Raw genomic sequence first — 16,713 nt, forward strand, 5'->3', positions numbered from 1 at the left:
GCTGGGAAAACACCAGCTATTTAAGCACTGAAGCTGGCGGTATTCTCTTGCCATTTACTAGTAAGACTTGCAAAAAGGGATTACTCATGGTGGCAATTTGTACACTACAATTTTTGTGCTAATGTTGATTCCACAGACTGTTTGAAATATGGCATCTACAATGGACATTTTTCTTTTTAGTTTGAGTTGCTCACCACTGTGAAAATACACGGATGTTGCTCTTATTATGTTTTCCTTCAAAACCACTGTATTTATAGAAAAATGTGACAGCTCTAGTAGTGCAGAAATGTATTGCACTGATTTGTTGGAAAGATGGAATCCTAGGACAAACCGACAGCCACTGAGCTCTTCATAAAGGCCAATCTTTGTTGCTGGTGATTATATGGTCGGGTGTTGTTTTATGCAACTGAGCCATCAACGACTGTTAGAAAGTATGTCCAGATACTCTGGAAATATTGTGTATATCTATAAATATGTATTACACACATTTTATATTTACACAGGCATTCCAGGTTATCCAAGCTATTTTCCTAAGATACAGCATATAATTAATAAAATCTAAAATATTCATTTATGCTCCATTTAAGTTTGGCCGAAATTTTTATACACATTTTGTGTCCTATGATTTGGGAGAAATGAAATTAAAATGTAAAAATATGGACAAACATTTTGTCTAAGTAAACTAGGAGACCCTCATGTCTGCCACAGTAATTAAGTGAATATTCTGCCATCATGCAGATTTGTCAAGGGATAGGATTATGGGAAAACCATTGTTTAGGAAACAAAATATTTTATTGTTGGCTATTTGCCCAAGGAGAACATGTGAATATGTGGAAGATCATTCTAATAGGAGACATGCACAGGACCTACTATTGAATTGAATTTAGATAACAGTAAAGCTGACAGGGAAATTCCAGTGAGCAGATGACTGCATAAGCATACCTCCCAACATTAGTGTGTGTTAGTGTGTTAGTGTGTTTGTGTGTGTGAATCAGCCTTCTCACTTAAACTGTATGATTAAACATTTCCACACCTTTAAATGTGAGCCAAAGGTAAAAGTTGGAAAAAGAAGAGTTTTTAAAAGTGTTTTTTTTTTTATTATTAAGCTAATTTACTTCTCTTAAAGCTAGCTTATATATGTGGAGGTAATAATGGTAAAAATAAAGCAATGTCTTGCTTTAAATTGTTTGTTACACATACTACCACTTCTATGGGTAAATCACATTTCACATACATATGTTCTGTTTAGAAACTTGCCAACCAAATAGTGACTTATTTATAAATAAGCAAGTTAACTCTGGATTTCAACATCCCTATGTCAGAAAAAAATCGAAAAAGGGAAAAAAACTGTTGCTCTGGCAGGCAACAATTTTATTGTTGTAATTTTTGAATCGCTTATCTTCCTATTCAGTCCTTCTCCTAACCATATTCCAGTCCTTCATTCATTCTTCTGCCTGGTTGCTAGGTTAAATAAGACACTAGTACCAGATAGCTGCTGAAATACCAATGTAAGAGCTTCGGAGTATAAACCTAAATAACTAAAATCAGAAAAAATAAAAAATGAAGACCAATTACAAATTGACTACACCATACTAAGGGTAAATTTAAAGATGAATTACCTCTTTACAGTACAGGTTTATTCAGCACTGAAGGGAGATCATACATACCGTAACTGCTAGAGTAAGTAGTAAAACAGTGTATACAGTGTATACTTTAAAAAAAACAATATTTTTGGATGATGTTTGATGTATGGTTTCAGCCTGTGGGTATACATCTAAGGGAACTGCTTGGTACATCACTGCTGGATTTAGCACTGTGACACTGCACATGCTTGGAAAAGAGGAGGAAGAGGAGGGAGTATTTAGTCACCTGGGGCTCTGATTCATTAAAACAAAATACAGTATATTGAGTGAGCATTGTCAATATGGTCAGCTGTAGTTTGCTAATCTATCTTTGAAGCATCCTGACAATGTCATCGGCTCAGTGATATCACTTTGGATTGTTGGCCTACTTCCCTACAATAATACACAGACACACAAAAAGTTCTGGGCAGATTGTTGCTGTCAAATTGTGTCCAAGCACACTAGTAATGATGTGGACACACTTTGGTGAGAGGCAATGAACTCCACATACTGCAGACTTTGTCATTGTTGTATAAGCCTCTTCTGCCTTCTTTTTTTCTCTCTCTGAAATGTAATTACAGAAAGGGAAGAGGAAGAGATAAGCAGTTTAAAAACAGATAATATTAAGATAATGAATTTTTGTCCCAAGTAAAAAAACATCCTGCATGTCACTATTTCTTTCACCCTAACAATGATATTAGCATGATGCCCAAAGGAATGGTTAGTTTGCTCATGATAACTATTCAGTCAGCCTCTCACAATCGAAAGCGTGCTTGGAAGACCAATTTAATATGCATTTTGTCTTTCACTGAACATTACCAGTATGCAGACAATTAAATTACCATTTAGTTTCATAGAAAAGTAAATCTTACATTTGCAGGCATATCCCATTGACAACAGAATAACTTTGTAAAGATCAAACAACCTCAGAGGAACAGAACTCTTGATTAGGTCTGCTGCACAATAGATCTCAGGAAACTAAAGTAATTAAAATTTTCAGATAAGACCTGAAATTCGAATAATGAAAAGCTTAATGTAAAACTATCATTTGTCATTTAATGCTATGTGCAGCTTCTAATTAACTGTATCCCACAAGAGAAATTACACTTTCCAACTTTTGTACATGAAACAGCTTTTACTTTGCAAATTGCAGGGATTAAAAAACAAAGGGTGCAAATCAATGCAAATATTGAAATATGAAATGTAAGCAACACATAGGGATATTTTTAATAGATGGATGTGTAAATTAGAATGTCAGGTTTTTTTGTATTGTACACTCCAACAGTCTTAGAGGAATGGGACAATGACACTGGGTGATTTTAGGAGCTTTGGCACCTGCAATTTTAAGAAGCTTGGGGGGGGGGGGAGTAGTGACAATTTGCCTAGAATCTGTTCAACAGATGTTTTTCAGGCAGTTGTGGCTTGGAAATCCAGACTGACGCCTATCCAAGAAATTATTTTAGATTATAATCCCCATTGAGACCTAAAGGGAAAAAAGGGTTTCTAATTTTCTGACCCTTGCTGACTCCTTCTGAAGCTGCCAGATACCCTGATGTCCACTACAACTCACTTTGGGTAATAAATTCTTAACTGCCTTACACTATGATCAAACTAATTAAAAGGTCCTGCAAGTGGTCTGTGCTACTTCGAGACACATGCTCTGCAATTCTATCCACATGTATTATCGTACTAACGTACATCTTGTCTACATCATATGAAGACTCACAGATATGAAAACCTTTAATCTTAATTGCCCTATCTTAAAATTTACAATATTCATACCGTTAACACCCAATGTTCAATTTCCTTGGATTTAACCTAATTTGTCTAGAATTTTGGGCTGCACATCTACCTTCCCCAGATCACTACCATCTGTATGATATAGAATACGTGGTTGTATAAAGAACTAAATAATAGGAAAACCACCTGATTGTAATATATTGAAGACATATTGGGACTTACAAATATCACTTCAAACCGCCACATAGAGAATCCTTTATCCACATTTCTGTTTCTTACATCAATGTTTCCTCTTTCTGTCTAATTAGTCTCTTAAAACAGCCAGCTATTAAAAAATGTTTTCTCCATTTAATCTGATCTTCTGTCCCTAAATGTTTTATCACTATTTTCTCTACTCATATGAGTTGGGAATTGGGGACAAGGTGTTTAACTGCAAAGAAACACATTTTAAGCAATGTATTTTTGTTAGCCTACTTGGAAAACAGAGCAGTAACCAACTGTTTCCAATCTATTTACTGTTTAAATTCTCACATGTTAATGATGGTAATTAAGCCTGATTAAAAGAGTGAATATCCACTTGAAATTTTGCTGTAATGATTCTGCTGCCATATAGAAAATAAAGGCGTTTAAGGCACACTAACATGCTGTTACTTTGCAACACAGTTTGATTAGGACCAGCAGATTAACCAAGGATATGCACCTGAATTATTTTTTTTGAAGTTTTTGTTTAAGTTTTCTTAACTTAAAAATGAAAAATTGCAGTTTGTGTGTATGAATAACAGTTCAAATCTATTGAACACATTTCCAATTATCAAGTTAAAGGATACTGATCAGTCTGAGGTCTTCGGAAGTTTTCTGGCAGATTAGCTTCGTATATACGTCTTGCCTTTGTATTTCCCATATCCTGCATGCACTGAAAAGAGAAAAAAGGTTATAAATGTGTAATCTATTCAGGGTTTTCAATGACAAATATTTATAGAAACTTACATATATAATATGCTGTGCTGGCAGAGAAATGCCCACACATTGTATGTAAAATTGATGTAAAGTACATTAATTACAAAACCAAATAAAAACCAACCTATTTCTTTCTTAGCTAGATTTTAAGAGGATTTATTTTATGGATATGCTGTATTTAGTAAATGTCAACCATAAACCTACAGACAAAATTGTGGTGTGTTGTGGTGTTATACAACAAAAACTAGAACATTTTTATACTGTCAGTTGTTTCCTATTGAAGTTGTATGATGTGGTGATATCAGGAACTTTTCCTCAAGTAATAGACCACTAACAAATGTTTAATGTTAATGTGTCATTGTACAAAAAAAATTCTAGAAAGGGATTGAATCTGAAGCCTAAGTTTAAAAGAATGAAATAATTTATATAACTTTAAAGAGGCAGCTAAAAAGTCCATATAGTTATGAAGATACAAAAAGATAATTATTAGCATTATACATTCTGAAACATGTTGATGGATGGTTCCGTCAAATGTGCCATTATTTATCAGATATATAATCTGTCTTTGCAGGGAAGGAAGACTCGAGAGAAAAGTCTGCTCAGCTTAATTAGCAGACTGTAAAACAGAAGACAACTGTTAAACATGCATGAAAATACAATAATTAAATTGCAGTAACCCAATAAGAAAACTAGAGTTGATAGGACAGCATAAAGGAAAGCCTATTTGTGTTTTACTCAAATCGGCCTGGGTTTAGCAGCCTATGAAATTACTGAAAACAGTAATCTCATCAATTTTAACCCCTGCCCCTATTCGTATCATACACACTGCTGATTATTGTCTAAGGTAATTACTTACATATGCCCCGACCAAACCAATTCTTATGGTGTTTTGTAAGAGAGAGTTTGAACATGGGAAAAATGGCAAAAAACTACCAGTATGCCTATAACCAAAGACACAATCATCCATCATCTAATCATGGAGTGGGCCCTCCAAAGTGTATGCTGCCTGTGATGTTATTCATTTTATAATAGTATTACTTTTACAATAGTTACCCACGTTTTGACACTAGGGAGAAAAACTGTCCTTTACTGGCTTAAAGTAATCAGCTTAAATCGAAGTTAGTACAGAGCGGCTTCATTAGAAAGCAAGCATCAGACAGCTTCAATAATCATGAATTATGGTCTCTCCATTATTCTTATGATTAATTTCATCAAAATTAATTTTCAACCCATTTAACCAAATCGATAGTTGTATGCTGAATACTGATCTTTTCCCTGCTCGAAAAAAACATTTTACAATATACATATTCCGAGTATGTTATTCCAATAATACAAACATCATTTCACACATTCAATTCTCAACAGGGAATTGACAAGCAACAGATTACAAGTCTTATCTTTTTCAACTAAATGGTGTAAAGGTAAATCCTTCATTCAAACCTAAAGGGGCTTTGCTTTTCCAGCTTTTTTCAGTAATTTATTAAGACAATTTAGGTCACAATTGTGAAAGTCTCATATTTGGATGGCAATATGGGTTTATTTATTATATAGTGCCTATGTGTTCATGTACCCATTTACAGAGTTCATTAATTTTTTCCCACATATAGTTAATCAAGTATAAAGTGTACTATATATTAAGTCTTTTGTTCCACAATTGATAATTCTAAAATTAACTGCTAATTGGACTTTTAAATTCTTTCAGTGGAATCATACAGTGACGGACCTTATCCTTATGGTACTTAAAGGAACCCTAAATTGGTATAGCTATAGGACCATTATCTAGAATGCTAATTTTCATGCCATTTTCAGGTAAGGGATCTTTCTGTAATTTGAATCAGCATACTTTGAGTACTTTAAGTACTTTTATTGCTTGAATTGTACTGATAACGAATAAATAATAATAAAAAAAAGCTAAATTATAAAAATGCTTTAACCATAGGGAACTAGGGATCCTAAAATCTATTGTCAATATAAAGGTATCAGTCATACTGGCACAAAAGTCACAATTTTACTGTCACGGATTCCCATAGACCTATAAGGGAAATGCTTTACCTGCTTCAGCACAACAGATAAGCCCTGTCCAATACAATGGTGTTTTCATCTGTTATATGCTATATAACCTGTGCTTTTTCTCCATTTTTCCAGCTTGAATGGCTGCCCCCATTGCTACACAGCAGCTTGTTTCTATAGAACTATAGTAGCCTTTCTGAAGCAAACACGTTGGTTTTACCAGTGCAGAGCAACAGTACATTATATTTTAATTACTTTAATACACTTTCAATATTTGGTGTTACTGTTCCTTCAAAAAAGGCATAAGGTTATCTCTCACATTACCTTCACTATTACAGCTTCTTGTGTAGGTAAAAAAATTGGGAAAATTAAAAAACCCTAAAACTTCATTAGGAATACATGCTAATTTGCACACTGCGCAGACTCAATTTATGCTCACTGCGGTGCCCTGCACATGGCATTTAACCCAGTTGAGACAAAGCTTTGGCCGTTTTGTTTATATATTAAATACAAAGTTGAATTTAAATGTTTGAAAACACAGAATAAATTTTAACCACTCCAGCATGACACCTATTTTGGGGTATCTCTGGTGGATTTGGGAAATTGTAATTTATGAAAACTGGTGACCATCATATAGTCACATGCATAATGCGTTACTATCCGGAGGTTACAGACTCTCTGTAAGACATCTGTATTATATATTGGTTGGATAGGAATTTGGAGTACTATGGCCTTTTTCTCCCAGCAGGTGCACCTGACTGGACCCAAAAGCTTAAATAAAAAATATCAAAAAGAAAAATAGGCCCGGATCACACTGAGCCCTATATCCTGTACATTAATCCGTCCCTATTTATGATCTGTACAAATAGACTACATCATTACATTTGCAACTAATTTTTGTGAAGTTCTGAGTTATTTGAGATGCGGGCAGTGTTAAATTTGAGCCCCACTTATTTCTATAGTATTTGCTATATACTTTATTAGGGATGCACCGAATCCACTATTTTGGATTCGGCCGAATCCCCGAATCCAAAATAGTGGATTCGGTGCATCCATATACTTTATACATCAGATTGCTGAACTTTTTTCTACAAAATATGATCCAATGTTGAAATCTTTTGGTATACAATGAGACCAGAACAGACTTTCTTCACGAAATGCCAAAGCAATGTATGTGAAGAAAATCTAACACTATCTACACCTCAAAAAAAACACACCAGACCTACAGAGAAGAATTGTTGCTGCACGGCTTCCACCATCCTATTCAGGCAATAAAATATAGGGAATACACACACAAACAGATTTAGTTTGAACATACAAACCCTTTGAATATAATGACTGAAATTATCACAGTGCTGCAAGATTATGGGACCAACAACATACACCAATATCTATACGTATCCTGTACCCAGTGCAATAGGAAATCTTCCACTTTATGAAAAATGTGTCCGATAAATTATAAGATTTATAAGATTTTCCCAGCTAACTACATAAAAGAATGTTAATAAATTTATCAAATTCGCATAGCAAACAGTTCCACAAGACTAAAATTGTGAAATTGAAAAAAAAAAAAAAAATAATTATTTGGGACTGCTGAATTGGAACGCTAGGGCTTTAATGATATCTACAATGAGCTTCAGTAAAATGCACAAAAGCCATTACATTAAGCTGAAAATTATGACTTTGGGAGAGGTATACTCCCCCTTCACTCTGTCAAGATAGGATAAAGGTTCTCACCTCTTTTTTTTTTTTTTTTTTTTATATATATAAACCTTGAACCAAGAAAATCAATTGCAAACAGCTAATTAGTGAAAAAAAAAAAAAAAGCGAATGTTCTCTTAATGTAGCAAAGTACAACACACTAGATTTTAGCAGCCTTAATGACAAGTTAGTTACAGTTAAAATGATTGTTTCCAACAATCCACTCTGAAGCAGCAGTGCCACCTAGCATTCCTAACTATTTTTACTGGAATGGGATCTATGCTTTTGACAAATCAATTGTTCAATCTAATCCATTTTAATAATATATCTACAGCAGTAAATCACTAGAGGGCAGGCAACATGTTTTATCACTAACGAAAAACCATTGAACCTACTTACATAGTTTTAGAGCCGGGGTAACCAGCAGATCTTTGGTAGGAGAACAGACAAGTGATTTTTATCACTTTTCTTGCTGCTTTTAACCAATCATAAAGCAATTACTTGAGAAATAGGTGATTTTTTTTACAGAAATATGAATATTCTTTGAAACTTACATTTTCTATGGCAAAAGCTGTAGCAGTGGTAGATCTCAAAGATTAAAAATAATAGTAGCCACTAAAACAGCAAAGTAAGGTTTATAGGAAATAATAACAGGGCCAATATAGACACATTCCTGAAAAATTGTGCTCAGTAATCGCTGTCTATAAAATGACTTAAACATGTAGGGTCACATGTCTCAGTAATATTACGGACTCCTAATTACATGTATATTCTTTGGCTGGTGGCACTGTGCACTAGGGGGCAAATTTACTAAAGGGCAAAGTGGCTAACGCTAGCGAAAATTCGCCAGCGTGATGTCATTTTGCCACTTTTACTAACGGATGCTGGTGTAAATTCGCTAGCGAAGTGGACCTACTCTAGTGCTACTTCGCACCCTTATGCCAGGAGAAGTTGCGCTTATGGCGAAGGGACGTAACTACGTTAATTCAATAACTTGCGGATTTCACTGTATATTACCTTTTGCACCAGACTTGCCTTTGCCACCTTAGACCAGGTAGACCAAGTTGATATTTTTTCTAAGTCCCCAAAAACGCTGGCGTCTTTTACTTTTTTAAGGGTGATAGGCTGAAAGAGATCGTAAATTTTTTGGGGGTAACCAGCTTCCCCCCTACATTTCCTAACATATGGCACCTAAACTATACAGTGGGCACATGTATAGGGCAAAACTTTATTTTATTTCATGACGGTTTCCCAGGCTTGTGTAGTGTAATGTATTTGCTGCTACATATACGTCCATTGTACTTTAACTTGCCGCTGTATGCAAATTAGGCATCGCTAGCGTAACTTCACTTTGCTTGACGAATTAACACTAGCGCAATTTCGCTACCTTTCGCCTCCATAGGTGCATCTTTGGATTTTAGTGAACTTCAGCTGCCCTGGCGAAACTACGCCTGGCAAAGTGCAACAAAGCTGTCGCTAGCGCATTTTCGGCGTTTAGTGAATTTGCCCCCAGGTGCATTAGGGATGGATGGGGCTAAACAATGTCATATAGATGCATCAGTCTGACCTATGAACTGCATAAATATACTGTAGACACAGTAAGGAACAAATTTCTTAAAAAATTATAAAAATTCAAACAATAACAATTACAGATATATGATCCGTTATCCAGAAACCCACATCCAAAAAGCTAGAATTACAGAAAAGCTGTATCCCATAGACTCAATTTTCCAAATAATCCAAATTTTTAAAAATGATTTCCTTTTTCTCTGGAATAATAAAACCGTAGGTTGTACTTGATCCCAACTAAGATATAATTAATCCTTATTGGAAGCAAAACCAGCCTATTGGGTTTAATTAAATGTTTAAATGATTTTCTAGTAGACGCAAGGCATAAAGATCCAAATTACAGAAAGATCTATTATCCGGAAAACCCAGGTTCCAAGCATTCAGGATAACATAATAAACACTCAATAGAAGTCTCGCCAATCTACCTCAGAAAGGGAAAAAATCCTTCCAGACTCCAAGATTGCAATCAGACCAGTCTTTGGATCAGCTTTGTAGTTTGTACATTTTTTCACTTTTCAAAAAGGCATTCAAACATTTCTTGAAGCTAGGGTTGCCACCTGGCCGGTATTTTACCGGCCTGGCCGGTAAAAATGATGGTTGATCCCAATGTTATTAATATGGGAAAAAAAGATAAATATATAGGAAGGCCAGTATTTTTTCCAGAAAAGGTGGCAACCCTACTTGAAGCTAATGTATCTGCCATTACAGCCTCTACAGGGAGATGCTTATATAACTTTTTTACCAAGAAATCATTTATATTGCTGGATTATGGTGGAAATATACTAAGGGGCAGATTTATCAAGGGTCGAAGTGAATTCGAGGGAATTTTCGAAGTAAAAAAAATTCGAAATTCAAAGTAATTTTTTGGAGACTTCGACCATCGAATAGGATACTACGACTTCGAATTTACTTCAAATTCGATTCGAAGTAAAATAGTTTGAATATTCGATAATCGAAGTACTGTCTCTTTAAAAAAAAACGTAGACTTCAATAGTTCGCCAAATTAAACCTGCCGAAATGCTATGTTAGCCTATGGGGACCTTCTAATGGATTTTTCTAAATCTTTACACATCGAAGTAAAATCGTTAGATCAAACGATTTTACTTCGATCGTTCGATGGCCAAATTAGGTGAAAATTCGAAGTCGAAGCATTTTAATTTGATGGTCGAATTTCGAAGTATTTTTTACTTCGAAATTCGACCCTTGATAAATCTGCCCCTAAATTACTACATAACTTAGTATAAAGTGCCCTAATGATACTTAGCTCTTGTGACAGTCAACCTGCAGCACACCTAGATACATATCATAAGCATTTTTTACTCACCTGAATTTGTTCTGGAGTCCATTGATCCAAATTAACAGATTTCACTCTTGATATATGAACTCCAAGGTTTCTATGAATTCCAGCACAACGAATGCACATAAAAACTCCTAGGTTCCAGGAAGCCCACCTAGGACCTGCAACAAATATATTTCATTAAAGCATTTTTAAAATTAGTGTGATGTTTAGGTAATGCAAAGCTTGCCTTGATAACACTTTCCAAATATGGCACCTGCCTCTAAGCTAAATCATGAATCCATGAAGAATTTAAATAACAAATTTAAATAATTTACAAAAAGAAAGGACGTTAATTTTGCTAGGCTCGCACAAAAAAATTGGATTTACAATTTTATTTAGGGTGACACATTCCCTTTTTTATCTAAAAATGAAAGGTGAAATTCAAAGAAATACATACTACTTAAAAGAAAAAAAAACTTCTGCAATGCAGGTAGAGATTTTAAAAGGTACTCTGAAGAGTTTCTACTGCTAACATATAAATGATTTCTGATATATGTAATCATGGGATCATTTCATAGCTGATTGGATTTGGTTCAGTATTTAGCCAAGTCTTTTAGCATCAAAAACATACGGATTTGTTGCATTCCAGATGGTGCTTTACAACATTCAAAGTGGACATTTCATAGCCTGCATACTGAACACAGGTGTTTATTTCAAAATCTTTATTTAATTAAAGGGGTTTCTTTGGGGCACAGAAGAAATAGAGGGGGGTGTAACAAAAGATGTCCTTGGTTTTAACAACATCTGTTGCTTAAGTACATTTTGTAAAATTCAATTAGTCAAAGCCAGATTGTAACAAAAACAAAACAAAAAGTAGTTTACATGCTTTATATGATAAAAGATATACTGCAGGCATTACTAAGGTTAATCGAAAACAGCAATTATTATATACAGATATATTTAGTGTCAAGTATTAAATATCTTATGTATGTACCAAAATTATAACATGTAGGTACAGGTATGGGATTTGTTATCCAGAAAGCTCTGAATTACAGGAAGGCCATCTTCCATAGAGTTATTTGATTAAAATGGAGTTTAATTTTTAAACGATTTCCTTTTCTCTGCAATAATAAAAGAGTAGCTTGTACCTGTACTTGATCCAAACTATATATAATTAATCCTTATTGGAAGCAAAACAAACCAGTTGGGTTTAATTAATATTTACAAGAAATTTTAGTAGACATAAGGTGTGGAGATCCCAAATATGGAACAAAAAACCCTTATCCAGAAAACCCCAGGTCCAAGCATTCTGGATAACAGGTCCCATACCTGTACAATGATTACATAGGAGTATAACCTGGTTTTAATATTGGTTAAGTTGTGCGTAAGGATTCATGGGGACCATATGTTTACATATACAGGTATGGGATCTGTTATCCAGAAAGCAAAAAATTACAGGGCCATCTCCCAAAAACTCCATTTTAAACATATTCCTTCAAATTTACCTTTTTATTTTATTTTTTATTTGCTTTTTCTCTGTAATAATAAAACAGTACATTGTTCTTTATCCCAACTAAGATTTAAGTAATTCTTATTGGAGGAAAATAATCTTATTGGATTTATTTAATGTTTAAATTATTTTTGTAGCGGGAAAAAAAATTATGGAAATATTCCTTATCTGGAAATCCACAGGTCCAGAGCATACTGGTAAATAGGTCCCATATCTGTATTGTAGTTCTACGTTTTTTTTTATACCTTAATGGGGGGTGTGGGAATATCTCTCCATTATTTGGGATGAACACTCCTATATACAACTTTTACATGTAAAAATTGTGGTGTGTGGTACTACCTTGTGACCAGTTTCTAAACCATGTCTTGGGTTTTAGATATCACTTAGCCCATGTTTCCATTACTTTGCTCCAGACTTCTTCAGGTAAGATAAGATTTTACTCAACTTTCTCATTTCATTATAATGTGTTTTGTGGTGTGTTATCTTAGTTATATTCAGTGGTTCTTGCTAGGAAGTAATAAATACACTTTCTATACCTATTATTTGTATAAAAAACGATTTATATTATTTTGCACCTACTTTGTGTGTTCAACGACAGGCACAGGATCAGCATAATTATATTTTATTGTTCCATCTACAGAGTCACATCATATAAGTCCTACATATGGCATAGTAATAGAAGGTTTAAAAAATATATTTTAGTTCATAGTGTAAAAATATTATCAGATATCAGTAGCTTAAAAATGGTGCTAGACACATTTTATGGTCAAAGGCCATTTCCTCAGTAGCTAGCTTAGGTGGTATTGAAAATGTGGCATAAAGAAACATAGTTGGGGGGCACTTAGGAATCCCCAAAGGCCACATGAATGTAGTAAAAAGGGATGTTGGTTCCTAGCTAAGGGTCTGGGGCACCTTTTCTAATTTGGTAAAAGTTTATTTTTCAGAGGTTGAACATTAGAGTTTTTTATACCTCAAATGAACTCACAACTCAAATGTTTTATTATTTAAGATAATCTCAAATGGAAAAAACCTTGATTCAGTGAGTTCGAGTTCCAAACTGTAAAAACTCGAATTGATCGAGTTTTCAGCAAAAAAAACCCCAAAAAACCTAGAATTGATTGAGTTTCTGGGTAAAACCCTTCAGAAAAAAAATAGAAAATCATTCAGGCTATTAACATCTTCAAATGGTTCAAGGGACCTCTGCATCGCAATCTTACATGACCTAGACAGGTTTTAGATGGTGTATTTTTGGATTCAAGCTATTTCCAGGGTTGGGGTATAATAAATCTCAAATAATTAGAGATTTTTTTTTTTTTTTTAACCTTAATAAATAATGCCCTTAGTGTGTGTGACAAGGGTTAAGCATTGCAGCATTAATGTTACACTATGGGGTCACGTGCAAGGCCTCTCTGACAGTCACAAACATAAAGCAATAAGTGTTTGGTGCATGGCTGTATGAGGTGCAGACTAATTGGACTTCACTACTTACAGACAGAACCATGGCAGAATATACATCTGGTTAGTATTTTAAACCTCTTTATTTCACCATAAATATTCACTGAGGACCGTTTACGAAGGCCATTTTTGGGAACTTTAGGACAAAATTTTGGTGCAAACATTACATAATATCCGGGAAAACATCCATTGAAATGCATTATAAATTGACGAGACTATAATAATACAGTGTAAAATGCAGCAAAATGTAATATCAGGGTATGTAAAATAGAGGTTTCGCTGCAGAAGAGCTGTCAACTCCCCCACGATTTTATCGGGAGTTACCATATTTTCCACTCTGTTACCTTTCACTCATACATTTCCCCCAATTTCTGATGTTCTCTGACAATTTCTAACGATTTGCAGGCAAAAATCTGGTGTGTGCATGCGCAGAACATTTCAGTGACATCAGTGGAGAAAAGTAACGCAACTTCCGCTGATGTCACCAGATGATGTCACAACCTGGAAATTCTCTGAACCACACCTTCCCCAGTCAGTGAGCTTAAAAAGTTGACAGTTCTCTGCTGTAGATTCTTTTGCCCTGTTCTTTTGTTGGTTACATTTACTGATTATATACTGGTAAAATGTGGCTTCTAGAGATCAAAATAGTATATTTTTTATTAAATAAAATGTTGTCATCAATGCTCCAAATACTGTTATCAGTTGAGATTAGGGGGCCAATAAGCATCCAATTCAGTCTGGAGGGGTAAAGTTAGCAGCTAAAACTGGCCGGTGTATAGCCAGTTTAAAGAAAATTTGTTTGTGCCATTTATTATATTCCATGCTGGGTAAAGAAAGCCAAAGAATATACACTAGACTTGCAGGAAATAAACTGATTTTGGGAGCATACATGGTACTTGCCATTTGTTCTGTTGTTTAAAGGAGAAGGAAATACTTAAATTATGTAAGCTTTATCAATATAAATATACCAGTAAACAAAGCAATGCTGCTCGAAGTCCAGACTACCTGTTTTCAGCAGAAACCTCGAGGGCTAGGGCTTGAGCATGCTCAGTTTGCTCCTCTCTCCCTGCCCCCCCCCTCCAACCTGCTGTAATCTGAGCTCAGAGCCATGAGTGAGAAGGGAGAGACTCAGGTAGTAAGCTAATATGGCAGCTGCTATCCTAAACAAACAGAGAGAGTGTCTAGAGTGGTTTACGCAGGTGTGGTAAAGCATTCTACTGGATAAATATAGTGTTATAGCTTGCACTATTGGGGCTAATCTATTGGTAATAAACTGCTTTGGTAGCTTTTCTTCTCTTATTAAAGAGTTTATTGAGATATAGTTTTTAAAAAAAAAAAAAAAAAAGGAATGGAAATTACTTACACTCAGCCAACTGTTCCCCTTTCTGTTGCAGTCCATTAGTACTAAATTAAAGTCAGTGTGATATTTTATTTTCCATCCAGGACATACATAATATGAAATACATTTTTTTTTTGTTTGAAAAGCTCTAAATTGGGCAAATAAATCTAACTCTGAAGGAATTTGGATTGATAACTCAAGCAGACAATCACCACAGTGATTATTTCATATCATCTAAATAGCTTCTATGTTGATTCTGACTTTACATGTTCAAATTAAAAAGAAAACACATGCAGTCTGGAAAGTTTCAAATAAATTGTGCTACTTCCAAAGAGGTATCAAACAGAGCAATGAAAGCACAGTTAATGAGATGCTGCTCCATTCATCCTGACAAAAATGTTCTGTAGTCATAACAGGCATACAAATGGTGAAGTCATAAAAAGAAATTTTTACAATGACCAAGTACACTAGAAATATATTTAATGTAAGTTAATTGCTTAGAAGAAAAGATGGAAGGAATTTACAGGGCTAAATTGCACAAATAGTTGCCAATATCAACCAACCAGATCATGAAGTGTATCTAACCTTCTCTCCGCCTGCAGATTTTAATCTGGTAGAGCGTAGTGGATCCGCACTAATCCGTGGCTTCCTGTATCTGCACTGAGATCAGAAAAACTGCAAAAGCAGGCATTTTCAGGGCGATCTACAACCATGTAGCCACAACCAGGCAAAAACTGTACTTTTCAGTGCAGATAAAGGAAGCCGATGGTTAGACCGAATCTGCTTCTCTCTGCCTGATTAAAATCTGCAGGTGGAGAGTTTTAAAGGATGATATAAATTCAACAACTTAAATGGACAGTATATCCCCTTGTTCAACACTAATGCAATAAAGAGGGCTTGTGCTGAACATACTGTTTGGCTATTGTGTTAATACATTTATATAGAAAAACTCAACCGTTTTTTTTTTCTTCAGCAAAAGAGTAGTAAACCTTTATCTCTATTATAGTGCCCAGAATAATATACATTACTCTATACATCCAGTCTGCCTTTTCTTAATAAGAAGTTCAAAACAGGGGCTCGGGTCGGCTACCTCCTGCTCTAGCATGAAGCTCAGCCCCCTAGAGGTGTCTACTGCACACGCCTCACGGCTCTACATTCACGTAGGAGCCAGTGAGCATGTGCAGCGTTTTTTAAAGCACATTCTTGTTTCCTGTAAGTCTCATTTATACACACAGTAATAAAGGGCATGCATGTCTGCTACACAGTGCCAGCATGCATCCATAAAGAGAAGGTAATGTCCTAGATGAGAATTAAAAATGGCTATTATAACTACAATATGGAAACAAAGAAGTCCATTGATCATTTAGATTTTTACAAGAGTGATAAAAATGCCCTTTTTGCCTGTCACTTAAAATATAAAACAACCATCGCGGCCTGCACATTTTTTCTCAGGCGGAGAGAAGTGAATCTACTAGGTGCCCCATCTCCATTCATTTGAACCATTTTCGCTTGTGCTCAGTCAATGCGCAGG

The 16,713-nt window shown here is 35.0% G+C and overlaps 1 protein-coding gene across 2 annotated transcripts in view; it reads right to left on the reverse strand.

The window, feature by feature from the left end:
* smap1.L (small ArfGAP 1 L homeolog) overlaps nucleotides 1-16,713 on the reverse strand; it is a 90,811-nt gene that overhangs the window by 57,760 nt on the left and 16,338 nt on the right. For both annotated transcript variants that reach the window (XM_018261973.2, XM_018261974.2), the window contains 2 exons: nucleotides 10,924-11,057; nucleotides 4,190-4,275 (listed from right to left, as the gene is read on the reverse strand). In XM_018261973.2, the coding sequence (XP_018117462.1) occupies nucleotides 4,190-4,275; nucleotides 10,924-11,057 (220 nt within the window). The remainder of the gene's footprint in view (nucleotides 1-4,189; nucleotides 4,276-10,923; nucleotides 11,058-16,713) is intronic.

The sequence above is a fragment of the Xenopus laevis genome, chromosome 5L (assembly GCF_017654675.1).
Source record: "Xenopus laevis strain J_2021 chromosome 5L, Xenopus_laevis_v10.1, whole genome shotgun sequence".
NCBI lineage: Eukaryota > Metazoa > Chordata > Amphibia > Anura > Pipidae > Xenopus > Xenopus laevis.